The sequence below is a fragment of the Erpetoichthys calabaricus genome, chromosome 4, assembly GCF_900747795.2.
Source record: "Erpetoichthys calabaricus chromosome 4, fErpCal1.3, whole genome shotgun sequence".
NCBI lineage: Eukaryota > Metazoa > Chordata > Cladistia > Polypteriformes > Polypteridae > Erpetoichthys > Erpetoichthys calabaricus.
In genome coordinates this window covers 39,020,402-39,044,818 of record NC_041397.2, presented here as the reverse complement: position 1 = coordinate 39,044,818, position 24,417 = coordinate 39,020,402, and the positions used below count along the sequence as shown (strand labels likewise).

General features: G+C 36.6%; 1 protein-coding gene across 1 annotated transcript; it reads left to right on the top strand.

Annotated features, from left to right (window-relative positions):
* Positions 1 to 5,413: 5,413 nt before the first annotated feature.
* LOC114651021 (olfactory receptor 52D1-like) lies at positions 5,414 to 23,745 on the top strand. The gene is made up of 4 exons (XM_051926152.1): positions 5,414 to 5,565; positions 5,679 to 5,712; positions 5,761 to 5,905; positions 23,741 to 23,745. Exons 1-4 carry the CDS (start codon positions 5,414 to 5,416, stop codon positions 23,743 to 23,745), a joined length of 336 nt encoding a protein of 111 aa, XP_051782112.1.
* The last annotated feature ends 672 nt before the right edge of the window (positions 23,746 to 24,417 follow it).

The window sequence follows — 24,417 nt, the reverse complement described above, 5'->3', positions numbered from 1 at the left end:
GAATGTGTGAAATGGGACTTTCATGTCTAGCTAAAGGTAACTTAATAAACAAACAACCAGACCATGGGAACTTATTGGTTGTCCGAATTTTTTGACTGATGCAATATCTTACACAACGCAGTTAGTTAGCAAGTCTCTATAAATTCAAAGTACTTTAAAATAAGCCTGAAAGGGAGAAAGAGAAAAACACCTTTCAAAGAGAAGACTACTCAGTCCAAATTTGCCAGCTACAGATTGCCCCTTCCAAGCATTCTACCTGGTTGAAGAAAACATCAACAACCAAAACTATAGCCACTAGATACAAAGCTTGCTTTGCGACCTTGATTTGAATCGTTCAGGTTGTATGTTTTTATTTCTAATGTTTACACCTGGCTTCACCTTCAAATGAACATAATTAATGACTGAAATGGTTTTGAATATTGCTTTGCTGTTGTTTACTGACATTTAGCAATGACTGATGATTGTTAATGAAGAGAAGGGTTACCATTTAGGTTATGTACTGTCAGTGGTAGTGATCAGCCCTCGGCTCTTGTTAAGATTGTGTAGCCCTTTCAAAAGTATCCATTGGGATACAAAATCCCGACAGGAGTAGTGGTTTCTGGCTTTTGCTAGGGTATTCAGAAATGTAGCCTTTTTTGGGGAAGCAATCTGAAGACAGATTGACATGTGAGTGGAGGGGCTTCTAGCCCCATTGTAAGGTATTGAAGTTTAGGTAGCTGGCCTTGGCCAGTGTTGACATATTCTTGTTACATATTTGAGCTTATCAATGCTGAATAAATATGTGTGAATCAAGGCTAACAGTTTTGTCATTTCCAGTATTAACTTGTCCACCAATATAGAAAATATCACAGAGGCTAAAGTGCCTTTACTGGACACTTTTACACCATAAAGCAAACAATCCATATTACTAACCGAGAATGGTAAACCGGATGGCATGGACGCAGGTACACGGCGATGGGACCATGAGACGTACTGCGCAGGTGCGTACAGCTCAACTAACGGAAATAGCAAATAAAATAACCGCCATATTGTGAGTGGCACTACTGCGGAGTGAAGTTAGGAATAATGTGCTGCTTGGGATTGTACAAACAGCTGAATGCTCTACACCAAATTCAGACACAATACAGCTCAACGATACACACACAAGCCCACATGGATAAGATCAATGAACGCAGGCGCCTACAACAAGCGTCAGAAACTGCGGAAGCAAAGCTGGCACGGGTTAAGACACTACGGGTCCGCAAAGGTCCACAAACATATAGTACGGAATATATAAGGTATTGTAGCATAATCTGCTGCTTGGGATTGTACAAACCGCTGAACGCTTTACACCAAATTCAAACACAATACAGCTCAACGATACACACACGAGCCCACCTGGATAAGATCAATGAAGGCAGACGCCTACAACAAGCGTCAGAAACTGCGGAAGCAAACCAGGCACGGGTTAAGACACTACTGGGTCCACAAACGTCCACAAAGATAGAACGGAATATATAAGGTATTGTAGCGTCCCACCCAGGTTGAGGGCTTTTTGCTTTTTAGTGACTGTTAGGTCCGATTGAGGGAAGGCGGAGAACAGAACGGAGGACTGATAGCGGGGTATTCATTTCATGCGGTAATAGGGGGGGCATTGAAGAGGGTGCTAGAAAGTTGTGTTTGGGGTTAGGAAGTCAGTGAAGTTAGGAATAATGTGCTGCTTGGGATTGTACAAACCGCTGAACGCTTTACACCAAATTCAAACACAATACAGCTCAACGATACACACACAAGCCCACCTGGATAAGATCAATGAATGCAGGCACCTACAACAAGTGTCAGAAACTGCGGAAGCAAAGCAGGCACAGGTTAAGACACTACAGGGTCTGCAAAGGTCCACAAAGATAGTACGGAATATATAAGAGCACACCAATCAAAAAATAATCAATCGTGTAAATTAAAAGCACATGGTACACACACATCATGTGCTCTCAGCGCATAGAAAGTGTATAACAAAAGGTGATTAATCATCAGAACCAGATGTAATTGAAAAAATACCAGGACAAATTGAGGTCTGAAGATACACATGCAGACAGAGGTACACAATATGAAAACAGTAAAATTCAAACGTATTGTAGCGTCCCACCCAGGTTGAGGGCTTTTTAGTTTTAAGTGCGTCCACTATTAATGAACATTCATTAGGATTAATGAATATCATTTGCTGTCATTGTCATTCACTTAACTTCCCCGAAGAAACAACTGGCAATACAACTAATGAGTTTACACGTTGTTGTCACAGGGGTCAGGTTAGACTGCCTCCTTTAGATGGATATCCTGAATATCTACGGATGTTTCTAACTAACAATGTACCTGAAAGTAAAAACATTATTGACTACAATAGATCCTACAATAGTTCATGCACTTTATCAACGATTTTACTACAAATGTTGTGTATAAAGAAGTACTCCAATAGGTCCTTCTAATGTGCCATGCTATGGGTTCTTTACTTCCTTTGTTCGTCATCTACACCTTTACAATTCGATATATCTCATACATTCATCAGTGTATTTCGGGTTACCCAACCCCGGGGGTAGGCGAGCGAAGCGAGCAGGGGGTGGAGCCTCCTTGTATGAAAGAAATACAACTTTTTAAATGCATCGAAAATGACACCCATAAATGGAAATAAACTGAAATAAAGTTTTCAGAAATGCACAGCTTAATTGAGAGAGACAGAAAAAAACTTGAAGGATTTAAAAAGATGGCAGCTAAAAAGTAAATATGAGGTGGAATGGTTTCTACTCATTCTCAGATAGCTGGACCTTTTTGCTTGATTGTGACTTGATTCATTGCTGTAATATTGCCTTCTTTTTTAGCCTTTCATAAAAAAGAGTTAGTTATGACTATTTTTTAATAAACTAGAGGGTGGCATTAAGGCATGTTAGTTAGTGCTCCAACATAATGGATCCAGAGTTCTGTTTCTGAATCCTGCACCAAGATATTGTTTGGTGGAGTTTACAGGTCTCAAATGTGTCTTTGTTGGTTTTCACTGGGGATTCAGTTTCCCTTTATTCCCTGTTTTACTGAACATATAAATTGTGTTTCAACATGTAAAATAGATGTTAAAAATACAAACAATGTTATATTATAAACATTGATGTTGAAAATAGAATTGAATTAAGTCAAACTCAACACCCCTCTCCTTGCAATTTGAACGGTATATGTAAAAAGATTTGTAATTTCTTGAAATAAATTGTGGATAAAAGCAATTTATTGGTAATGTTTGTAAATAGGTTGTACCTTCATCATGACTGACTTGTATAGGCTCAGCCATAGATATTGTTGGAAGATTGTAAATGTTAACTGGTTGTTTTGAAGAATATCTTCAACTTGTACATAGAATATGGGCCATTTTACTGAAGTATATAGCTGTGGCATAGTTTTTCAAATGATGAATTCACATTGTCAATAAATAGGTCAGTAGATGTCTAGATTTCTAATGAACTAAGCACTGTTTAAATTAAACATAAGTGCATTATAATGTACATTTAAAGACTGTGCATGTTAGAGTGATAGACCCTGTCAAAGTGAGTAGGAAAGGGTGTGCAACTTGGACCTGTGATGAACCGGAGCCTTGTCCAGGGTTGGTTCCTGGCTTGTACTTGATGCTGTTTTTTTCTTTACCCATTTTTTTTTCTCAGTTATTTAGTGTTCATGACAAACATATTTATCTAAATTTGGATGTACAGTACTTGTCATTTTCTGACTGAAACCAAATAGGCTGAAATGTGTGAAAGCACGGCATCTTCTCTAAAAGTGGTGAGGAGATATAATTGTTTTCTTTCAAGGCAGCTTGCTTGGGGAGCTTACAGAAAGCCAATGAGAGTCTCTCAAGATATTTTCTCTCGAGAAACTCTCCTGTCACCACTGTAACTTTTCATGGAAACAAACATCTCAATTGGTGGTTTGTATGAATCTGTAATTTACAAAATATAAATAGAGAAGGTGTGATTTTGGAAGGAAATTATGTAGGTGAAGATGTTATGTGCACTTTTGAACCTATAGGTTTATATTGTATTTGTATTTGCAGGTGCTTATTTGTCTTGAAATAAGGTAATTCTTTTGTGTTGTCTATATAAGAAAAAACATGTACAGAAACAAAGAAAATAAAACAGCTGTTTTCCTATAAAAGCACACTTTTAATGTATTTCTCCAGGTAAAGTTTATAATACTAAGACAGGGAATATGTACATTCCTGGATAATTTATTGGTTAATTTAGAGAGATTCAGAATACTTTTTCAGATAACATTTTTTAATTTAAGTATTCTAGTTTACAGTTTTAAAATGTAATTCAAAGTTTACTTTGATGTTATTATGCAGTAACATAGCAGCTTTGATTTGTTAGAAATAGTATAGTAAGCAAATAATTTAATTTGACAGATGCGGCTATTTAATTTTATAGAAAAATGTACAGGATTAACAGTGTTAACACATTTCTTTACTGTTTTTCTGTTTTATTGACTCAAGATCAACAGTAGTCCTTTACTTTAAACATGAATTATACATTTATTTTCTTTAATATAAAACTTCAAGCTGGAGAATAGAATACTTGTGTCTATAATCCTCTACATGAAAATATGTTTCATGATGCCTGAATAGGTAGACAATGCTTGTTTTTTTTCATCTCACAGCTAGTGGTGTTCTCTGCTCAACATGCTTTTCAGATTTAATTACACTGTTAAACAAAACATCTTTCTAGTTAAAAATAACAATACATGGGCATATTTCTGAATTATTTCAAGCCAAAGTTAAATAGATTGAGAATACTCTTCTAAAGCAAGTGTTTTTATTCTAACGGTGCTTATTGACTAATTACAATATAACACATCTTTATGTTTCATATTTATGATATGACTATACATTTACATGAAAACAGTTTTAAGGAGTAAATTAACAGTTATGGAGCAGGCTCATTTATAAGTTTGTACAGTAGATATTTCATCAGAGAAAAAGGACTGATACTTTAAGACGTTCTTTTACTTTTTACCTACTGAGAGATCAAAGTATTCATTGAAGTTAAAGAAACATTGAACAGTCTTTCTCTGAAAGAATTATCTTTAAGCTAGACAATACAATAGTCTGCATTTAAACAAACCCTGTATACAGAAATATTCCTTCTGAAATCTGAACATGCACTCTGTATAATGCTTGGCTTATGATAATTCACTGCTCTACTCGGTACAGTATAGCTTTTCTAATAAGATTATTGTTTATTTTTGAAGTAGTAGTGAAATATTTTTATTTTTGTGTTTCAGAACACATTCTACTCATCTATCTAAGCATGAATGATCAACGCAAAACTCTTCAATATTAATATTGGAAGGTTTCAGCTTTCCACCTGAGTTTCAAGTATTAATGTTTATTTTTTCTGTTGCCATGTACATTTTTGTTCTTTCTGGCAATTTAACACGTTTATTTGTAATTGCTTTCCATCGCCATTTTCATAAACCAATGTACATGTTGCTTTGCAATATGATAATCTGTGATCTAATTGGAAGCACTGCTCTAATGCCCAGGTTGATGTACGGGTGATTACTGATGATAAACTAATATCAATTGAAGCTTGTGTCATTCTGGCTTTTTGCATTCACTCATACGGAAGTGCTACTCAGCTTATATTAACAGTTATGGCTATGGACAGATACTTTGCAATCTGTAATCCTTTGCGATACCATGCGATTATGACTACCAGGACCACAATTAAGCTTTGTTTTATCGCCTAGGGAGTAGTTTTTGTGTTGCTTTTTATTCTCTTTTCTCTTATATTAAGACTTCCACGATGCAGATCTATTATAGTTCATACATATTGCTTTAATGGAGCTTTATATTTATTATCTTGTGTTGATACTACTGTGAACAATATTTATGGTTTATTTATCACATATTTTTTTAGCACAGTATCATTTTCTACAATTGTATTTACATATACTAAAATATTAATTGCATGCTTACTGAAAACAGAAAACAACAGCAAAAGTAAAGCAATCCATACGTGCTCTTCTCATTTAACAATTTATTTTATATTTGGAAATATCTGTTATTTTTTATTGTAGCTCTAAGATTTCCGAATTTCTCACCAAATTCTATAAAAGCAATTGGAACTTTATGTGTTATTTTGCCGCCACTTGCAAATCCAATCATTTATGGTCTTACTACCAAAGAAATTTGGAATATTGTTCTGAAACACATGAAAAATCAAATATCTCTCTCTCTCTCTCTCTCTCTCTCTCTCTCTCTCTCTCTCTCTCTCTCCCTCTCTCTCTCTCACTCACTCACTCACTCACTCACTCACTCACTGCACACTTAGTATTATTTATACCTGATCCCTGGCTCCATTCTCACTCACTTCCTTTTTTTCACCTCAAAATTTATCCTGCATGCCACCAATCAATGCTGTCTAGCTGTGCAATCCCCTGCCACCAAAATGCAGTCTCTAATCTCTTCCTTTACTCATATAAGTCACCCTGTGTTCCTACTTCTTCTTAAAATATGTATTCACCACTGCGATTTCCATCCTTTCTTCAAAATCAACTACCATCTTCCCTTCATCATTTGTCTTCTTAATAACATACCTACCCATCAACTTCTCATTACCATTTTTCCCTTTGCCAAAGTGACCATTAAGGTCTGCTCCCAATCATCACCCTTTCTTCTTTGGGTATAATTGTCACCATTTCATCTAACTCACTCTGGAAATCTTCTTTCTCCTCCATCTCATATCCCACTTGAGGCGCCTATGTGCTGATAACATTTAATATTACCCCTTCGATTTCCAACTTTATGCTCTCTAAAACACTCCTAGCATACTTTTCCTTCAGAATTACCCCTTACCCCATTTCTCTTCCTGTCCACACCATGTTAGAATAGTTTGCACCCACTTTTGATGGTTCTCGCCTTACTCCTGTTCCACCTGATCTCCTGTACACACAGTACATCCACCTTTCTACACTCTGTAATATTGGCTATTTCTCTTCCTTTGACAGACATAGCACCAACATTAAAAATTCCGACACTGAACTCCACACTCTTTCCCTTCTTCCGCTCCCATTGTATATGAACCCATTTTCTCCTTCTTGTTCTCCTTTGCTTTCTTCGCCCAGCAATAGCATAGTTTCCACTGATACCCTTCTGGACAGCAGCATCGATGTTGGTTGTTGGTAACCCAGGCCTCGACTCTGATCTGGTATGGACATTTTGTTTCTCATCCGCATGTTTGATTTGACACAGGTTTTATGCAAGGTGCCCTTTCTGACACAACTCTCCCCAATTTACCCAGGCTTGGGACAGGTCCTAAGACCACACTGGCTTCTGTGACCCCAGTGGCTGGGTTACTGTATTTCCTTAATTCAATACAATAGAACATTAAAACAATTAAATAGTACATGTATACTTGCAAGAATTTGGCAGCTGGATTGTCAGTTAAAATCTACACTCATTTGGTTAAAATAACATCCTTAAAATATTTCTAGGAGTCATCTAAAAATATTTTTTCCTATAATTCCAACCAAAGCATCCACCAATCTCCCCCAGATTTTCCTTGTAAAACTTGATGAGCTAAGATATATTCTTAGGTCTCCATGCATGCACTGCATCACTGAGATGTCCCTGAGTTTTTTTATTTTGGTAATTTTCAGGTCTTGGGATTATAAAGGCCATTCAATTACCTGCTTATTTACTGTGTTTATGTATGTCTTTCATGACTGATTTTAAGATAATTCTTGACAGTTGTATTGCTTAATGTTTTTTTCTTTAGTCACTGTGCTTTGTGTCATAAGCTTCTAGGATTTGTTGATATTTAGTATGATATTTAGTAGAATTATGTTCTTTCTTCAACTAGAACTATATTTCATGTGCTGATGACCTGCTAGATCCAATAAAATTTTTACTGTTTTTCCAGATTCATTCAGGTATTTTGCTTTATTTCTCAAAATGTATCTTTTGTGGCTGTGGTCAATTTTTTTTTGTTCTATTAAAATTTTTGTTTATGTAGTTTTTTTTTCTTGAAATGTTGACTTTGTAATGAGGTCATGAAAGATCACAGGAAATGTTTCCTTTTAATGACAACAAGGTGGATCACTTCGGAATAGCTATTGATGTACAGTGGACCTGTGGACCTCACCCTTTTGTAAACAATGCTACAGGTGCTTTTTAGTAATATACGGATTGTGTATGAAATATCTGTCCAATTTATAAACGGATTTAATCATTTTTTTCTGTGCCTTCAAAATCTTTCCTTGATTTTAGCAGCTCTCAATAACAAATGTTTTTTGAAGTCAAAATTCCAAACAGGAAGATATCATTTATAACCAGTCCCTGCTTTGTGGAGGATCAGTTTTCTTTAAGTTGTGTCTCAGATACTTAATGGAGACCTTAGTTGTTTAAACAAGGTTAAAGGAGGGTAAGACAATGTATTTAAATCACTATCTGCCTTCTACTAAATCTAGACAAGCTTCAGCCTGTACTGGTGCTTTAGCATACTGTGTTAAAAAGCAGTCACCGATTACTTCTATAAACTCCTGCTCTTGTGCTCCACTGTTTGCAAGGTTATCACAGCAAATATCTGGATAGTTAAAGTCACCCATGTCTATACTATCCCCCCACCGTAAACTTGCCTTTTTATTATTTCTAAAAAGATGTATGTTGAAATTACTGTTTGGATTGTGCAGTCTATAACACACTCCTACAATCAGGTGTCTTTGCCTAATGCTTTTCAGGCGAAGCCACATGCCTCACTAAGATGGGGCTCTTCATCAAGCTGAAGAGGATTTGTGTTAAATTCTGTTTGACAAAAACAGCAACCCCACCTCCTTTTCTGTTTAAATGTGTATCCCACTATGTTTACTCATCCCCATCATTTTAATTTAGCCAGGTTTCCATTATTGCTATAATATAATTATGCTCCTCTACATACAACTTCAACTCACTTGTTTTATTTTTCATACTTCTAGCATTAAGGCAAGCTATTTTTAATTTGTACTCCTTTTGCTTTTAAATTTTAAACAGCGGGTTAGAATTTACATTACTATGCATTTTCATTTTTACACTGTTGTTTGTTCCTCCATGTGCAGTTCTAAACCTGGCTTGTCCTAAACTCTCTGCCCCTCCCCCCCATTTCCTAATTTAAACAACCTTGAATAACCTACTCATATGCCTCCCCAATACATTGATGCACCTCTGGTTCAAATATAACCTGTCATGGTTAAAAGGAGTCCCAACGCCCCATAAACCTATACCTTTCTATTCTATACCAAGATTTGAACCACATGTTAAGCCTTCTAATCTTCTTAATCTTACTTGGACTGGCACACGACTTAGGCAGAACATCAGAGAAGACTATGTTGTCAGTTCTGATCCTCAGTCTGGCACCTAACTCTTTAAATTTGGATCATAGAACTGACAGACTACTCTTATATATGTCATTTATTCCAACACAGACAATAACAACTTGATCAACCCCTCTTGTCAAGAGCCTATCCACCCTTTCAGGGCGGTCTCCCACCTGTGCACCCAGAAGGCAACACACCGTGCAAGACTTTCCGCAGCAAACCTCTGCTTCAATCCCCCTAATTATTGAATCATCGACTATCACTACGTCTCTCTTTCAGGGAACTGGTTTTGAAATGTCCCATTGGTGCTCCTCATCCCTGCCTACCACCTCAGAATCATCAAAGGCACTGTCCACCTCTGTAAGCACCGAAAAATGAATTGAGACTTCCAGTTCTGGGGTTGATGCCCCCTTCGACAGTATGCACCCTTTACCTTATGCCTTGTGACTGTGACCCACCTATTTCTACCTTTCTGGTCTGGATTTTCCTCCCGCGCCACTTTAGGGGTGCACACTATTTTTCTAAAGGACATCTGGGCCAGGTCCATCAATTCTATACTACAATGCAGGCCAGCCAACTGCTCCTCCTCCAGATCAGTGACCCTGTGCTCAAGGTGCTGGGTCAGCTGGCATTTGCTGCAGATGTAGCTCCCATAGAAGACTGGCTCTCTCCAATTTGTTATCTAAGAAGTCCAACAACCAACAGGACTTAAATTGCAATGGCCTCATTATTAAAATTTGAGTTAGGATTACTAAAACACTGACAAATTTTGGAAACAAAGTTAGGATTACTAAAACATATGATAAATTTGGTCTCACATTAATGTAAAGGCTAAAGACTCACTTATTCTACATTTAAGAATGAAAGCTGTAATACATAATTATGCCTCTATTATGTTGTCTTAGATCATTTGGTTGTATTCAATCTCTGTTGATCCAAAGAAATACATAAAGTAAATAATAATAAGTAATTCTAACTGAAATATGTATTATTTAAATTAAACATAAAAGAAGCCCCCAAGTCCCTCCCAACACCCCCCAGCTCTAACACGAGGAGCAAGTAGTAGTTAAGGTTTTAGACTTCAAACCCTAAGGTTGCAGGTTCAAATCCCATTACTGACACTTTGTGTCCATAAGAAAGTCACTTGACCTGCCTGGGCTCCAATTGGAAAACCAAAAAAGAAATTTAACCAATTTTATCATAAATGTAAGTCGCCTTGGATAAAGGTGACAGCCAAATAACTAAATGTAAAGAAGGAAGGAGAGGGTATAATGTTGTTGAGAAATCTTCAGAAAAAATGAGCAGAGTCTTCAGAAAGGCATTCAGAATTTAAGACTTTATTGCATAGAACAGAAAAAAATTGCAGAGCACATAAAGCCTGTCTCACTTCATGAAATGAGTCTGGTGGTTTGTGGTTAGTTTTTATTTCAGTTCTAATCACAAAAACATCCCCATTTCGTATATAATTCTCGTCCTCCACTTTACAAGTTATCGTCATAATAATGACCTTGTGCTGTACCTGTTTTCATAACAATTGCCTTGTAAACTTCTTTCTCCTAATAATAATCACTCTTTGCATAAAAATCATTAGGACTCGAACATCATATCTGCCACCTGGCCCGGAGATAACCATCATCTGATGATGTTTTACATTCCTCACATTCCCAATCTTGAGATAATAAAAATGGGGAGCCACATATTAAAAAATGAACTGTTCAGTTAATTCTTGCTTGTTGCACCAGCATCCAGTAAGACTAAAATCAGAGGCAGCAGTGCTGGTAAGCACAACACGCAGCTTTACTGATAAGAGCTAAACTGCTGCAGCCGAAAGCAGGAGAGATGCCTTGAGTCAGCAAGCACCTTACTAAAGCCTTTATTAATGAACCCTTAAATTTTTATATTGCTCAAAGCCAGCTGATATAGCATGTGTTTTTTGACCTTGATTAGTTAAGATATTGATTCATGAGAAAGCATTGACATAGGAATGTAAATGCTATCTAGAATGTACGTATGTACAGTATACAGGCCAATGTTACAGCCTGAGAGCAAAGACAGCTGGGTCATCAGCCAGTGAGGCACAGCTACATACGATTTGACTTACCAATACAGGGGCTAACCTTGATAATCAATTCTTAAAGCTTCTACATAATTCAACAAAACTAACACAATACAGCTTGCTTTTAATCTGACCATCTGAAATTTTCATAAGCTTTAATATATAAATTTAAATGCTAAAATGTTTATATGTTTAAAGTGTTTATGTGCTAGCATGTCAGTTTACTTAGTTTTCCTTAATGTCTGGGGCATTGAAGGTTTTTCTAAAATTCTTGTTTAGACTCTGGTGAGTCAAAATGCCCAGCAGATTTACCATGTCCAAAAAACAAAATCTTGTTCCCTCAAAAACACAGCATCATTGGTTCTTAAAAAATAAGGCAAGTGAAAAGCAAGCAAACAGGCCATATTAAAAACAAAAGCAATGGCCTTTAATTAATAGTGCCTTTAATTAATAAGCCACTTAAAAAGATGTCAAGCAACTCCTTTTAATAAAGAATAGCTCTAAAACAAATAACAAGGCATATAAACTTAAGTGCTAGCTAAATTAAATATAAATGTGCATGCTAATATAAGAGCCCAGCACCATTAAGTCATGGCAAGCAGCTGCACAGTGGTCTGACAGAGGCCAAGCTACTGCTTACATCACGGCACATGTTCAGGAAAACGTTCCTAACTTTCAACAATCAACTCTTAAGCCCCTATAGTGCCCAATCTAACTAATATCATGATATATTGTATTTTAATCTTATTGCCTTAGGTATTGAAGATCCCTAATACTTCTAAATGTTATTTGAGTGCTTATATGTTATATGTGCTAGCTTGAGAGCATGCTCTTTAATCACACATGCAAAGGTCCTACACTTGTATTCTTAAAACAAAATCTACGTGCTTGCTTCCTCAAAGAGCATGATGACCTTGTCTCACAGCTTGACTCACAGAAGCTCAAAACAAAGCAAGTGAGAAGGACAAGCGGCCTCTTTAACAAAGTAAATGGTGTCTTTTTAAAGTTGCTCCAGGCCTAGGCATTTCATAGTTACAAGCACTAAAACTAATAATAAAGCATATTGATCCTTAATCAAAATTCTCAACAATAATAAGTCAAGAGTTTGTAACGGAAATGTTGCAGGTCACGAATATTTAAATATCTGCAAGTAAGCTGATACCCTCACTGCTCTGGGGCAAGAAAGGACATGGACCAAATATCAATGTATGGGTGTGCCAGCCTGGATAGGAGACAATGGTACACTCCTCCAAGGGCATAAGAAATAGAAACACATAAAACTAGAAATAAATATAAATGTAAATAGATAACCAATTACATATTGTTCAGATTGAAGCATCAAACAACAAGCTTGGATAACCAGTACTGCTAATTTTTATATCAATTCAATGATGATTTAACAGGTTGCAACCTCAAACACTGGACCACCTAACAATTGTTCACTGCATCATGGAAATTAAGCCACAAAATGACAGCATCCATAAAAAGCAAAAATAAGTCTACAAAAATGCAATATATTTCAGCACCTCCAAATAATTAGTTTAGGAAAAAAGAAATAATCAAAATCAAGTTCTGTATGCTGCGGTGGGTTGGTGCCCTGCCCAGGATTGTTTCCTGCCTTGTGCCCTGTGTTGGCTGGGATTGGCTCCAGCAGACCCCCGTGACCCTGTGTTCGGATTCAGCGGGTTGGAAAATGGATGGATGGATGGAAGTTCTGTATGTTTGAAACCCCCAAAATGGGTGAAAAACAGTCCAGAAAAAAACATAAAATAAAAATATTACATAAAACCAAATCATAACACAAATAATGCAGAAGGTGTACTCAAAATTATATAATTGTAAATCTGGTAAGGTACCCCAGTGTCCAAAGTATCATAGTCTAAGGTAGAATGCATAATATAGGTTAATTTTACATTCAACATGATTTGAGAACATAAACAAAGAAACCTTAACTTAGACCACCATTTGGCAGAGGAGTAGATGGAAGACATAATGCTGGTAAGATTGAAATGAAGAACAACACTGTTTTATTGATCAGCAATTGTGAATGCAAAAACAAGAGGGCAGAGGAAAGAACAAGAAGGCAGAGGGAAGAGACCAACAGGAGAATTTGGTAATGCTTCTCAGAGCTTGCCAATAGTATTAAGACTACAATGTAATGTAAAAGAATATGACAAAGTATGTAAATTAGCTTACCAATGGGATGGATAGAGGAAGACGGCACTGTTAAGAAAGACAATTTAAAGGGAGAAGGAAGAATGTAAGCTAACTGACATTACAGCAACACATGCTCTTATAGGATCATACGCTCACATTAAGAAACAATGCACCAAACCCTATAAAACTGAAATACTTCGATTTTGGTTTAATAAAGTTAATATTGTTTCACATATATTCAATTCATTTAGCCTTTTACAGTAGTAATCATATTGGGACTGTTTTGTTTATTGTTGCTGTCATTCTTGTTGCTATCATGGTAAAACCAGAAATGTGTGATGCAGTTTGTATAAAATGTGTCATCAAGCACTTCCAGGGTGTCCTAAATTGTGGATACTTTCTTAAAAGAATTTTTAATAGTTCTGTTCTATTTCCCTTTCTGGTTCCTGAAATTGATTTTGACTTTGTGTTTTTTTTTCCTAGTCTGATGCTTAATCTGCTGTCTTCTTTGTTTTGATCCTTGGTCTGTTTCTGATGATGGTTTATTTCCTTCTCCACTCTAGACAGACAGACAGACAGATAGATAGATAGATAGATAGATAGATAGATAGATAGATAGATAGATAGATAGATAGATAGATAGATAGATAGATAGATAGATACTATCTATCTACTTTATTAATCCCAAGGGGAAATTCACATACTCCAGCAGCAGCATACTTATACAAAAACAATATTAAATTAATAGTAAGAGTAATAAAAATGACTTTGAAAAATGTTAACGTTTACCCCACCCCCCGGGTGGAATTGAAGAGTCGCATAGTTTGGGGGAGGAACGATCTCCTCAGTCTGTTAGTGGAGCAGGACAGTGACAGCAGTCTGTCGCTGAAGCTGCTCCTCTGTCTGAATATGATACTGTTTAGTGGATGCAGTGGATTCTCCATTATTGATAGGAGCCTGCTGAGCGCCTGTCGCTCTGCCACAGATGTCAAACTGTCCAGCTCCATGTCTACAATAGAGTCTGCCTTCCTCACCAGTTTGTCCAGGCGTGAGGCGTCCTTCTTCTTAATGCTGCCTCCCCAGCACACCACGGCATAGAAGAGGTCACTTGCCACAACCATCTGATAGAACATCTGCAGCATCTTATTGCAGATGTTGAAGGACGCCAGTCTTCTAAGAAAGTATAGTCGGCTCTGTCCTCTCTTGCACAGAGAATCAGTATTGGCAGTCCAGTCCAATTTATCATCCAGCTGCACTCCCAGGTATTTATAGGTCTGTTCTATTATTGTTTATTATTATTATTGTTCTCTATTAAGCATCCATTTATTTTCAACCCAAAGGCTGTACAGATGTTTTTTTCAATCTATATTCTCTTAAAAATGCAAAGCTCTTGGAATCACCAGAACCTGAGTTAAGTGTTTTGAGGTACAGGATGCAACAAATGAGAATTTTCACAGCACACTTGTAAGGACAAGTAGCAAACAGCTTGTCCTTCTAGTGGAATTGCTGAATCCAACTTGTTAGGAAGATTAAAGCTTTCCATGTCATTCATCCTGCTACTGGGGTAAATTCACTAACATTGTTTTATTTATCCATAGTAATAAACTTGGATATGACAATGTGAAGCAAAAGCAGTGCTTCGATGTATTGCTAGATAAGGAAGAAAAGCTATTGGCTAAAGTAAAAGGGAGAGCAACAGTGTAGCAAGTGTATAATGCAGTTTAGGAAAATAATGCAAGACATTGTTCCATTCAGGTTCAATGGAATGTCTCGGTGAAACCTTTCCTGACGCCCTCAACAATCTGTTTGCAAATACTACTATATGTTATATCAAAATTGTGGTCACCAATCTGTCCCTCATGTACCTTAATCTCCCTGCGTGGAAGATAAGGGAATTCGCTTAGAGAGGCTGTCCTCTTTGGGGCTGCCTGTGGTAGTGTTTACAGTTGTGGTGGGAGGGATTTTGGCACATCTCTATTGTTAGGCACAACAGGCTCAGTGCTAGTTATGCTTCTGAAGTGTTGAGGCTGCCCTCCCAGCCCATCATGGAAAACCAAGTGCTGCTCTATGTTCTGGCCTGTAATGGTAGAATCTGTACTATATTCAGTGTGCGGTCATGTGGCATGCACTACCGTAGTGGTTGTGCATGTGTCTTGTGCCTGGGTTACCACATTTGTAAGGCCAACTAAATCACGATTTTCAATAACTCTACATACTTGGTCATTTAACATTAATAACTGGCTCATACCTTCATCATCAGAATTCGACAAGTCATTACTTTGTATATACTTAAGTATATAGTTAATACATCCCTCTTCATCAGAAGGCTCCAGTGCGTCAGTCTCTTGATCAATTGCGATGTCTTATGCAAGCTGAAAAGCTTCAGTGTCTTTGAGTCTATACAAATTTTTCTTGATTCCCCTGATGAGTTCTTTGCACACCATTTTCTTTGCACACCATTGTCATGACGTATCCCTCAGCTGTGTCTCTCCTTTTGGCATAATCAAGACTCTCCTCGAGGTCTGATCACCCTCTCTGAACGCCCAATAGCTGTTGTCTTGACTGCAGTTGTATCTGCTCACCTTGATCTTGTGGTTCTGATATCACTGGATCCACTTCCCTGAATTACTCAAGTGAAAGCAGATCACAGACGAGACCCCAGAATCTGTTACTGGCCCCACTAGTGGGCTAAAGCAATTGAAATGACGAAAGCAGCAAATCCCGAAGTATATGCGAACTTCGCCTCCACCAGAGGATGAGCTACATCAACCAGGTCTGGAACTAAACTCCACTGGCCCTCAATGGTGACGTAATCCAGGTCTTTGGCCCTGTGGAATAGGAAAAGTGGAGAAGCATCGAGAGCACACCACTTTCAGTTTGTTGTCCAAGTTGTGTCTGAGGCGTGGGCAGAAGTTCGTCCCTTTACCGCAACCCTGACGGAACCAGTTCAGTGTGAAACATACTCCTACCAATTACTGCTCATTCCACAGTCTGTTTTCATGGTCCAATTGAAAACAGGGACCCTTTGTTTACCAAATAGTATTCACTTTAGGTGATTTATTACATTAGTAAGAAAAACTATTGTGGCCACTTTTTTTTTTTTTTTTGAGTTTGCCACACTTTGATATTTAAACGCTAATAAATCAACTGGAACAAGCTAACTACAAAGTAAAACATGATTGGTTACATTTCAGCTTAGCAAAGGCCAATTACAAACTCTAATTCCAATGGGGTACTACTATATTTTAAAGAAAAATAACACTTAAAGTGTTATACCATCTATTTATTGCCTTTTCAAAAATGAATTATTAAAACACTAAATTAAGGTCAGACTGCATTAAGGCTGATGAGTTACACTGTACAAAATTACCAACGTTTGAAAGGAATTACTGTAACTGTAATTTGTCACAATAAAATACTGTACTGAAACATATATCACGTAATCACAGAAGGCTAAGCCATTTTCTGCAGTAAGACACCAAATAGTGTAAAATGATATATGGATTGGTCCATGTTGTATTGTGGCACATTTACACTTCTATGTGTGATAAGATGATGGTGAAAAGTGAATTAGGACACAAGGACATCAATGGATACTTGTTTAATATTGTACAAACATTACAATGTTTTATTCACACAGAACCACAGCCAAAAGTAATCAGTGACCAAACTGTGAGGTGGACAGAAGGAGAGAACTTTAGGTACCTTCAAAACTCAACCTGAAGTAAATCTTGGGCAAAATAGTGAATACATTGTAAAAAAAATACTGTAAAATACTGTAAAAATACTGCATTTTCACAGCCAAAAAAACAAATGCAATAAATGGTTAAAACAATGTTATTAAATAGATAAATACACACACTTACTGTATATTTAAGCAGTGTTTTAGCTGTTAATATCAATTAATTATTTCAATGAGTATGACTCATTTTATCAATGATTCCTGATAAATACACACACTTACTGTATATTTAAGCAGTGTTTTAGCTGTTAATATCAATTAATTATTTCAATGAGTATGACTCATTTTATCAATGATTCCTCTACTGCTGCAAAGTTATATTGGCCATTTATATAAAGATGGTATATTTGCATAAGGAACACCCACTTTGCAGCAACACTATAAATTGCTCCTGATGACTCCCACAACTTTGCATCATGAAAAACAAAACTTAAAGAAGGCTAGCAAACTTATTTTTCTGTGTGTACTGAAGGTTTTTTTGGTTATTGTGATGAAGTATTTTTTTTTTTTTGTTTTTGATAAACTGATTAACTGGTTGCACATTCTACATCACAAAAGGAACCTTTCCTTTTCCACCAGACAATATGAAAAAAAGTGCTAGACATTGTAGTCTTAGCAGTGGATGAAAATAATGGTCTGAATGCCCGTGTAACGGATGGCAGAGCTGGGCTGACATCCCAGTAGGGATAAACCCTGGACCCTTACCTGGCAGGGATGAACAGGTGGGAGACTGTCTCCCAAGAGTAAATGCTTCTAGGACACAATGGGTGGCAGCAATTCCTGGACCAGTATTCCTGTACCTACAGGGCTTGTTGGGAATAGCGATCTTGTGGGGCAACCCTGCTGGGTTCCCTGGGCGCAGACAGAGGGAGCTGCTGGAGAGGGCTGTCCCTAATTTCAGGGGCATCCGCCTGACCCGAGTGTACTTCCTCCTTGACACCGGATGTATTCCTGGGTCCGGAATAAAAAGGGCCGCCTGTGTCCAGTGGGTGGTCAGGAGGAGGTGTAGAAGGAGAAATGTATTCCTTGCTGTGCAGTCTAGAAGGAATAAAAATGAAATGCTGTGGAGGTATTGTCTGAAATAATTGCCTTTCATTTGAACCCAGGACTGTGTTGTGAAGTTGTGTCTGGGGTTTGGGGTGCTGCAATGCTCCTAACAGGCCACAGTCTGTCTTAATGATAAAATGATTTATAAATTACTACTACTTTTCTTTGAAGTTTAAGATATTTTTTTCCACAATATCTTCAAGTAGAATTTTTTAGGTAAACAGCACATTACTGGCTACCAAATAGCAGTGCTATTATAGTTATCATGTAATAGTAAAGGAAATTACAAATTCAACAGCAGCATACTGCTCCTGTACATCACATTAATTTTGTGACTCAGTTTACTGTGAAGTCTCTGTATAGTATTGCATTTCTGTTGTGATATGCAGTCATATAATACAGTAAAACAAAGTAAACATAATGCAACTAGTAGCCAGTAATTTACTGTAAATTTACAGTATTTTTTTACAGTGCATTCACTGCTTCAATTGTTGTTTAAACTTTGGGTTAAATTGATATATCCAAGTTTTATCCCCAGTTATGAAAAACTTCTTAAATATCCCCCAGTCATGTATCTTTGTTGTCGAGATTATCTTTGAAACTTTGGATGTGGTGAGGCTTTATTTCTTGAGTCAGAATTCTGTTGACTGATCTTGATCATGTTTACCTATACATTAACCGTGGCTGTAAACTGACCAATGACTAATTCCTATTGTAAATTCTATCTTACACTCCTCTCTATTATGATTTGCTCCACAATGGTAACATTTTTGTCTGTTATCAATGTTGAAAGCAAGCCAGATCCTGTGTTGTCTTTGAGAAATGTCCTGCCATATGTGGCACTAGAAAGGGACTAGTCCTAGTACATATTGAGTAGGTGAGAACAAATTTTCTAAAGGCACATTTTTGTCAGTATTAAAACTCAAGAAACATTTGTTGCAGAAGGGCAACAGGCAAATAATACAATATATGAAAACATGGAGTGACAACCCAGGGCAGCACGTTTTCAAGAACTGAATCCAAATTTGATTTTTTTCTCTCAAAGAGATGTCATTACATTTTAAGAAGAGTCAGTGAGAGTGTGAAGCATGGTGGCAAATAGGTTAATGGCAGATTTCAGCAAGATCTGATCAAAATCAGTAGGCATGGTGACTGCAGAGAAATATAGACAGATTTTGATACATCATACTGTACCCCTGAGAAAATTGCTCTTTTGCAAAAATTTAATTTTTCAGCATGATAGTGACCTCATGCAAACACAAGCCCTACTTGTAGCAGATGTCTGCAGAAGGAATTAGATTGACCACCTCAAATCCTAGTCCTCAAAAGAAGTGAAGTTGTGTGGATTTCATTTGGACAGGGAAAGGAACAAAAAGCAGCTGAAAGCAAAAGAACAGATGTAGCAGATAATGCATGAAGCTTGAAAAAATTTAGCACATGACTAATTGGAAGAATTATACAGCAGCATGCCGAAGGAATTTGCTCTGGTTTTGCAATCTAAGGGAGGCCACACCAAATACTGAGTTATTTTAAAAACACAAGACTTTCTTATTACTTGTGTGGTCAGTATAGAGACAATACTTTGACTTGATTGAGTGTAAAAAAGTAAATAGGGATCCTCCAAATGGTCATACAAGTATGGCGGATAATAAACACTCAGGATGGTCATCAACACTGAACACCAATGAAAACTGGTAAAAACCTTCGGCCATCATCCTCACTGAAAGTCATTACATTCTCAATAACTATACATTGTCACCCATCTCTTATATATTGTTTCCTGAGTGGCATTTATTGCTTTTCACATTCCATTTATAGTCAGCGTTTTAAATTTAAACTTTCATTTCAATAAACGACTTGTAGTTAGTAGATGATGTGATGGCAAGAGGAGTATGAAATGTGGTTAAATGAATTGTGAACTTAGGGCTAATGTTTACTTGTCAAGTCTTAATGGGGGCCCCTGTAGGCATTAATTGTAGAGTACCAATTGCAATGATGTCGCTTATTATTTATTAGTAGCTCCTGTTGACTTTCAGACATTTTTGTACTCTGACAGAATGTTTGAGCAGTACCCATTACAAAGGTACAAGATCCCTTTCTGAGTACAGAAGCAGCATTTTTTCTGTCTATTCGCTGATATTTTAGGAGCACAATAAATATCCACCATTTTGTGAAGGAGTACCCTCACTTTTTCCTTTCACATTTATGTGTAAGCTAGCAGAGATATACAGTATGACCCCTATCACATGAAACATGTCCAACCATAGTAAATTTGTCATCTTCTTAGGGCAAATGGCAAATTTTCCAGCTCATCCTGACCTTTCTCTGTGAGTTAATACCTTCCTCATAGCATTTCTTCTGCAGTAATGTACTCTGTCATAGGCACCATTCAATCACTGTAACTAAAAGAAAAATCAATAAAGAACTGAAATAATGCTATCATTGTACTTTTAACATGTATCTTTTTTCTGTTACAGGAAATATCATTATGAATTACTGCTTTTATTTTTAAAGTGGAGTACCACTTCACAGCACATCTAGACTTTGGTAAGTCTGGCCATGGCACTGTTCCTCCGTTTTGTGTTTCTGCGTTGTAGACAAAAGCCATTGGGCACACTACATGCAATCAAAACAAAAGGTGCTCATATTCTACTAAATAGCAATAAATAGCCGTCTATGAAATAACCAAGTATGTACTTTCAAAAACCCCAGCACCAGTCGCAGCTAATAGGCTGTGTCTATCAAATACTTTATTAAATATTTGTGGAAAGTCCTTTTCCTACCATGAAGTCTCAAATCAAAACCAAAATAACTTTTTTAAAAACTGGACTACTCCCTTTGAGTCTGATAACAGTGGTGAAGAATACCTGATATAATATATCTGATATCTGTAGCAAAACCAGCAAGCAGTGTCTACTGGTAAGAGCACCAGTGAAGTCATCAGTACACCTTAATCTATTGATTTGAATAACTTCAAGCTGAGATATCCATGTTGGCAGCTGGGAAAACAATTGTCTTTCTAGATAAATGTAGTGAACATGGTGTGTGAAAAATATGTAAAGATATTAAAATTTACAAAGCAAATGATATTTTGACTTGCTACAGTTATCACTGTGTTCTTGAAAATGGTATTTTGACATTTCTTTGTTCCTGTGTGTTGTACCTGCATTCTGAAAGGAATCATCATACTGTGAAATTAGCTTGTATGAATAATGACAGTTTCGTGGCATCCACTTCTGCAATCATACAATACTTGCAAAAAGTTGTCGTTCTCATTGACTCAAACACTTTGCATGCCAAATCAAAATGTCACTGAATGCAGCCATCTTTATAGCTCTACATTTTGCCTTTCTCCACCTAGATTAAAAAGATAACCATGGAAGGATGTTATTTATTGACTGTATCTTTGTCTCCAGCACAATTGTTCCTTCTAAGTTGATTTTGAAAACATAAGACCAGGACTGAGGCTGTAATACTCCATATGTAACTGGATAGTATCTAGCAAAGTGATGTACTGAGAACAACCTGGTCATGAATATTACTGCTTCAGTAGAATACACTGTGGACTGGAGGAGACACAAATGAAGCCACATCTTGGTGAATCTCAATCAACAACTTTTTTTCTAGTACTTTGAATTTAACAGATACACATTGCAGACCAATGAGAATGGAGAATAGTCCTGAGATCTTGGGACATCTTGTACATTTCTAAGTACCAGTAACAGTAATAAGCTATTTAGGCAAAGTATGAAAATTTATTCAAACTTGTGCACAATATAATTTCAATAAACACAAGTGCCAAGAATATGTGTCTTATGCTTCCTTCATAGTCCTATTTTCAGTCTTTCTTGTACATTTTGTAATTATTTTGTCTGTCTTAATTATGTTACCTCTGTATATATTTGAATTATTCTTTGTTTTATTATTAGTTTTGCATGTAATGATATTTTTGTTTATCCATGCTGGTGTTACCATGTTCCCTGTATTATGTCTGTGGTTCCTCACCGAAATTTGAACCCCAACCATTGGAGGAACCTAGACTGAAACATAACAATATGGAGTGTTTTGTGAAAACTAAACTAAAAATTATAAACAAAAAATATCCTTTTCCATCAGTATACTTTTTGCCCAGTATACAGTGTAACCTAACAAAATATGTGCAGATACCATCTTAGTACTGTGTATGAAAAAACTGAACTCAAAAATGACAATGCTCAAACAATGGATTGAGTGCCATATCAAGAAAGGGGTTTCTTTCAGTGTCATGAAGGCATATGCTAAATTCTGTGAACTTTTGAGCAGTGGTTTGACTATTTTTGATCCTGGTATTAAAAATCATGGACTTCACAACTTGAAGCCAAACAGATGGAATCGCTCAAAAGCTAAATTTGCTAAGACTAATAAATGCAAATTGTAAAAAATATAAGAATCGGCTCATTTACTTTTTGAATTATAGTGTCCACAGACACACATCTTTCCAATAATGCTCATAACAGGATATCAAAATGAAAGCCAGAACCTGGATGGGACACTAGTCAACACACGTTTAAAAATACTGGTTCTTTAATGGCACTTTATTGGGTTGTGTAGTATATCCTTTTAGAACCATTGCCTAAATAACTACCATTTTTATTCTGTGAAGGATTTATTTGTTGTTTGAGCTTTAAAAACGTTTCCCTATATGTGGACAAAACAGAAATCTAAATGTGCACTAATACTAGGGTGCTGTACCGTGTTAGCCATTATGAATGTAGAGAAAAGCCAAGCAAAATGACACCTTTTATTGGCTAACTAAAAAGATTACAATATGCAAGCTTTCGAGGCAACTCAGGCCCCTTCTTCAGGCAAGATGTAATCAAGATGTAATTGCCTCGAAAGCCTGCATATTGTAATCTTTTTAGTTAGCCAATAAAAGGTGTCATTTTGCTTGGCTTTTCTCTACAATGTACACTAAGTAACCTAGCAGGATACTTGCAGATCAAGACAACCTGAACTTTGCCTGTGTTATCATCTGCACCAAGATATCTTTTAAAATAAGGAACCTATTGGTATTTCACAAATCTATTTTCATCTGTTTATGGCTATTTAAGGAACTTGTTACAATAATGGATGTTTCTGTAACCATCATGTAGATAGTTCTTTTGGGAACCAAATATCAGCACTCTGAAGAACCACTTTGGTATCTTTTTTTTGTAACAGTGTAGCAACTTAGGCACACAATCTGGAGTTGCTAATAAATATAACTTTTGAGAGGGGTGTTTACTTTCTTTCCAAAATCAAAACTGGCTGTAGAGTACTTTGACAAGAAGACAATGGCAGGGTACTAAGGCAAGTAAAATAATGCTCAGATTTCCTTTGTTCTTTTTCTTTTTTAGGTTAGAACTGTTGCTGCTTCATTCTGTACTAGCTGTAGTTGATAGATGTCTTTCTTAAGTAGTTTTGTTAACAGGGAATACAGTGGAATAATTGGTTTAATAGGAAAGCATATATTCATTGTTCAGCACCTTGAAATGTTATAGAAGTTCTAACTTTTGCAATGAATTTTGATGACAGAACACAATCTTAGTAATATGGTTAATGTGTAATTATAAATGAATCTTCCATAAGACACTAACTTAAAAAAGAAAAAAAAAACATTACTCAAAATGTTTATCTGTGCTGTAAACAATTTAGATTGACACTGCAACGGAGACATCCAGCTCTCTAGAGAATATTTCTCTTAGTAAGACTTTTGTAACCTCTCTAGAGAAAAGCTTTAAAGATAATTACAGAGGATGAGCTTTCTCCTTTATATCCATACTCTGCAGATGCAGAATTACTCTGAACAGACACTTCATTTAATCTTTCTCCGAATATCCCTGTATTATTCAGCAATCTTGGCCTTCGGATAAGGTAAAGGTTTCTTTTGTTATTTCTAGAGCCCATGGAGAATATTATCAAATACAATACACATTGAGCGTGAACTTTACACTACTATCAGAAAATGAAACAGTGCATAACATATTCTTAGAAATTCGGCATAAAAATTAAATCAATGCAGTCAAAGTAACAT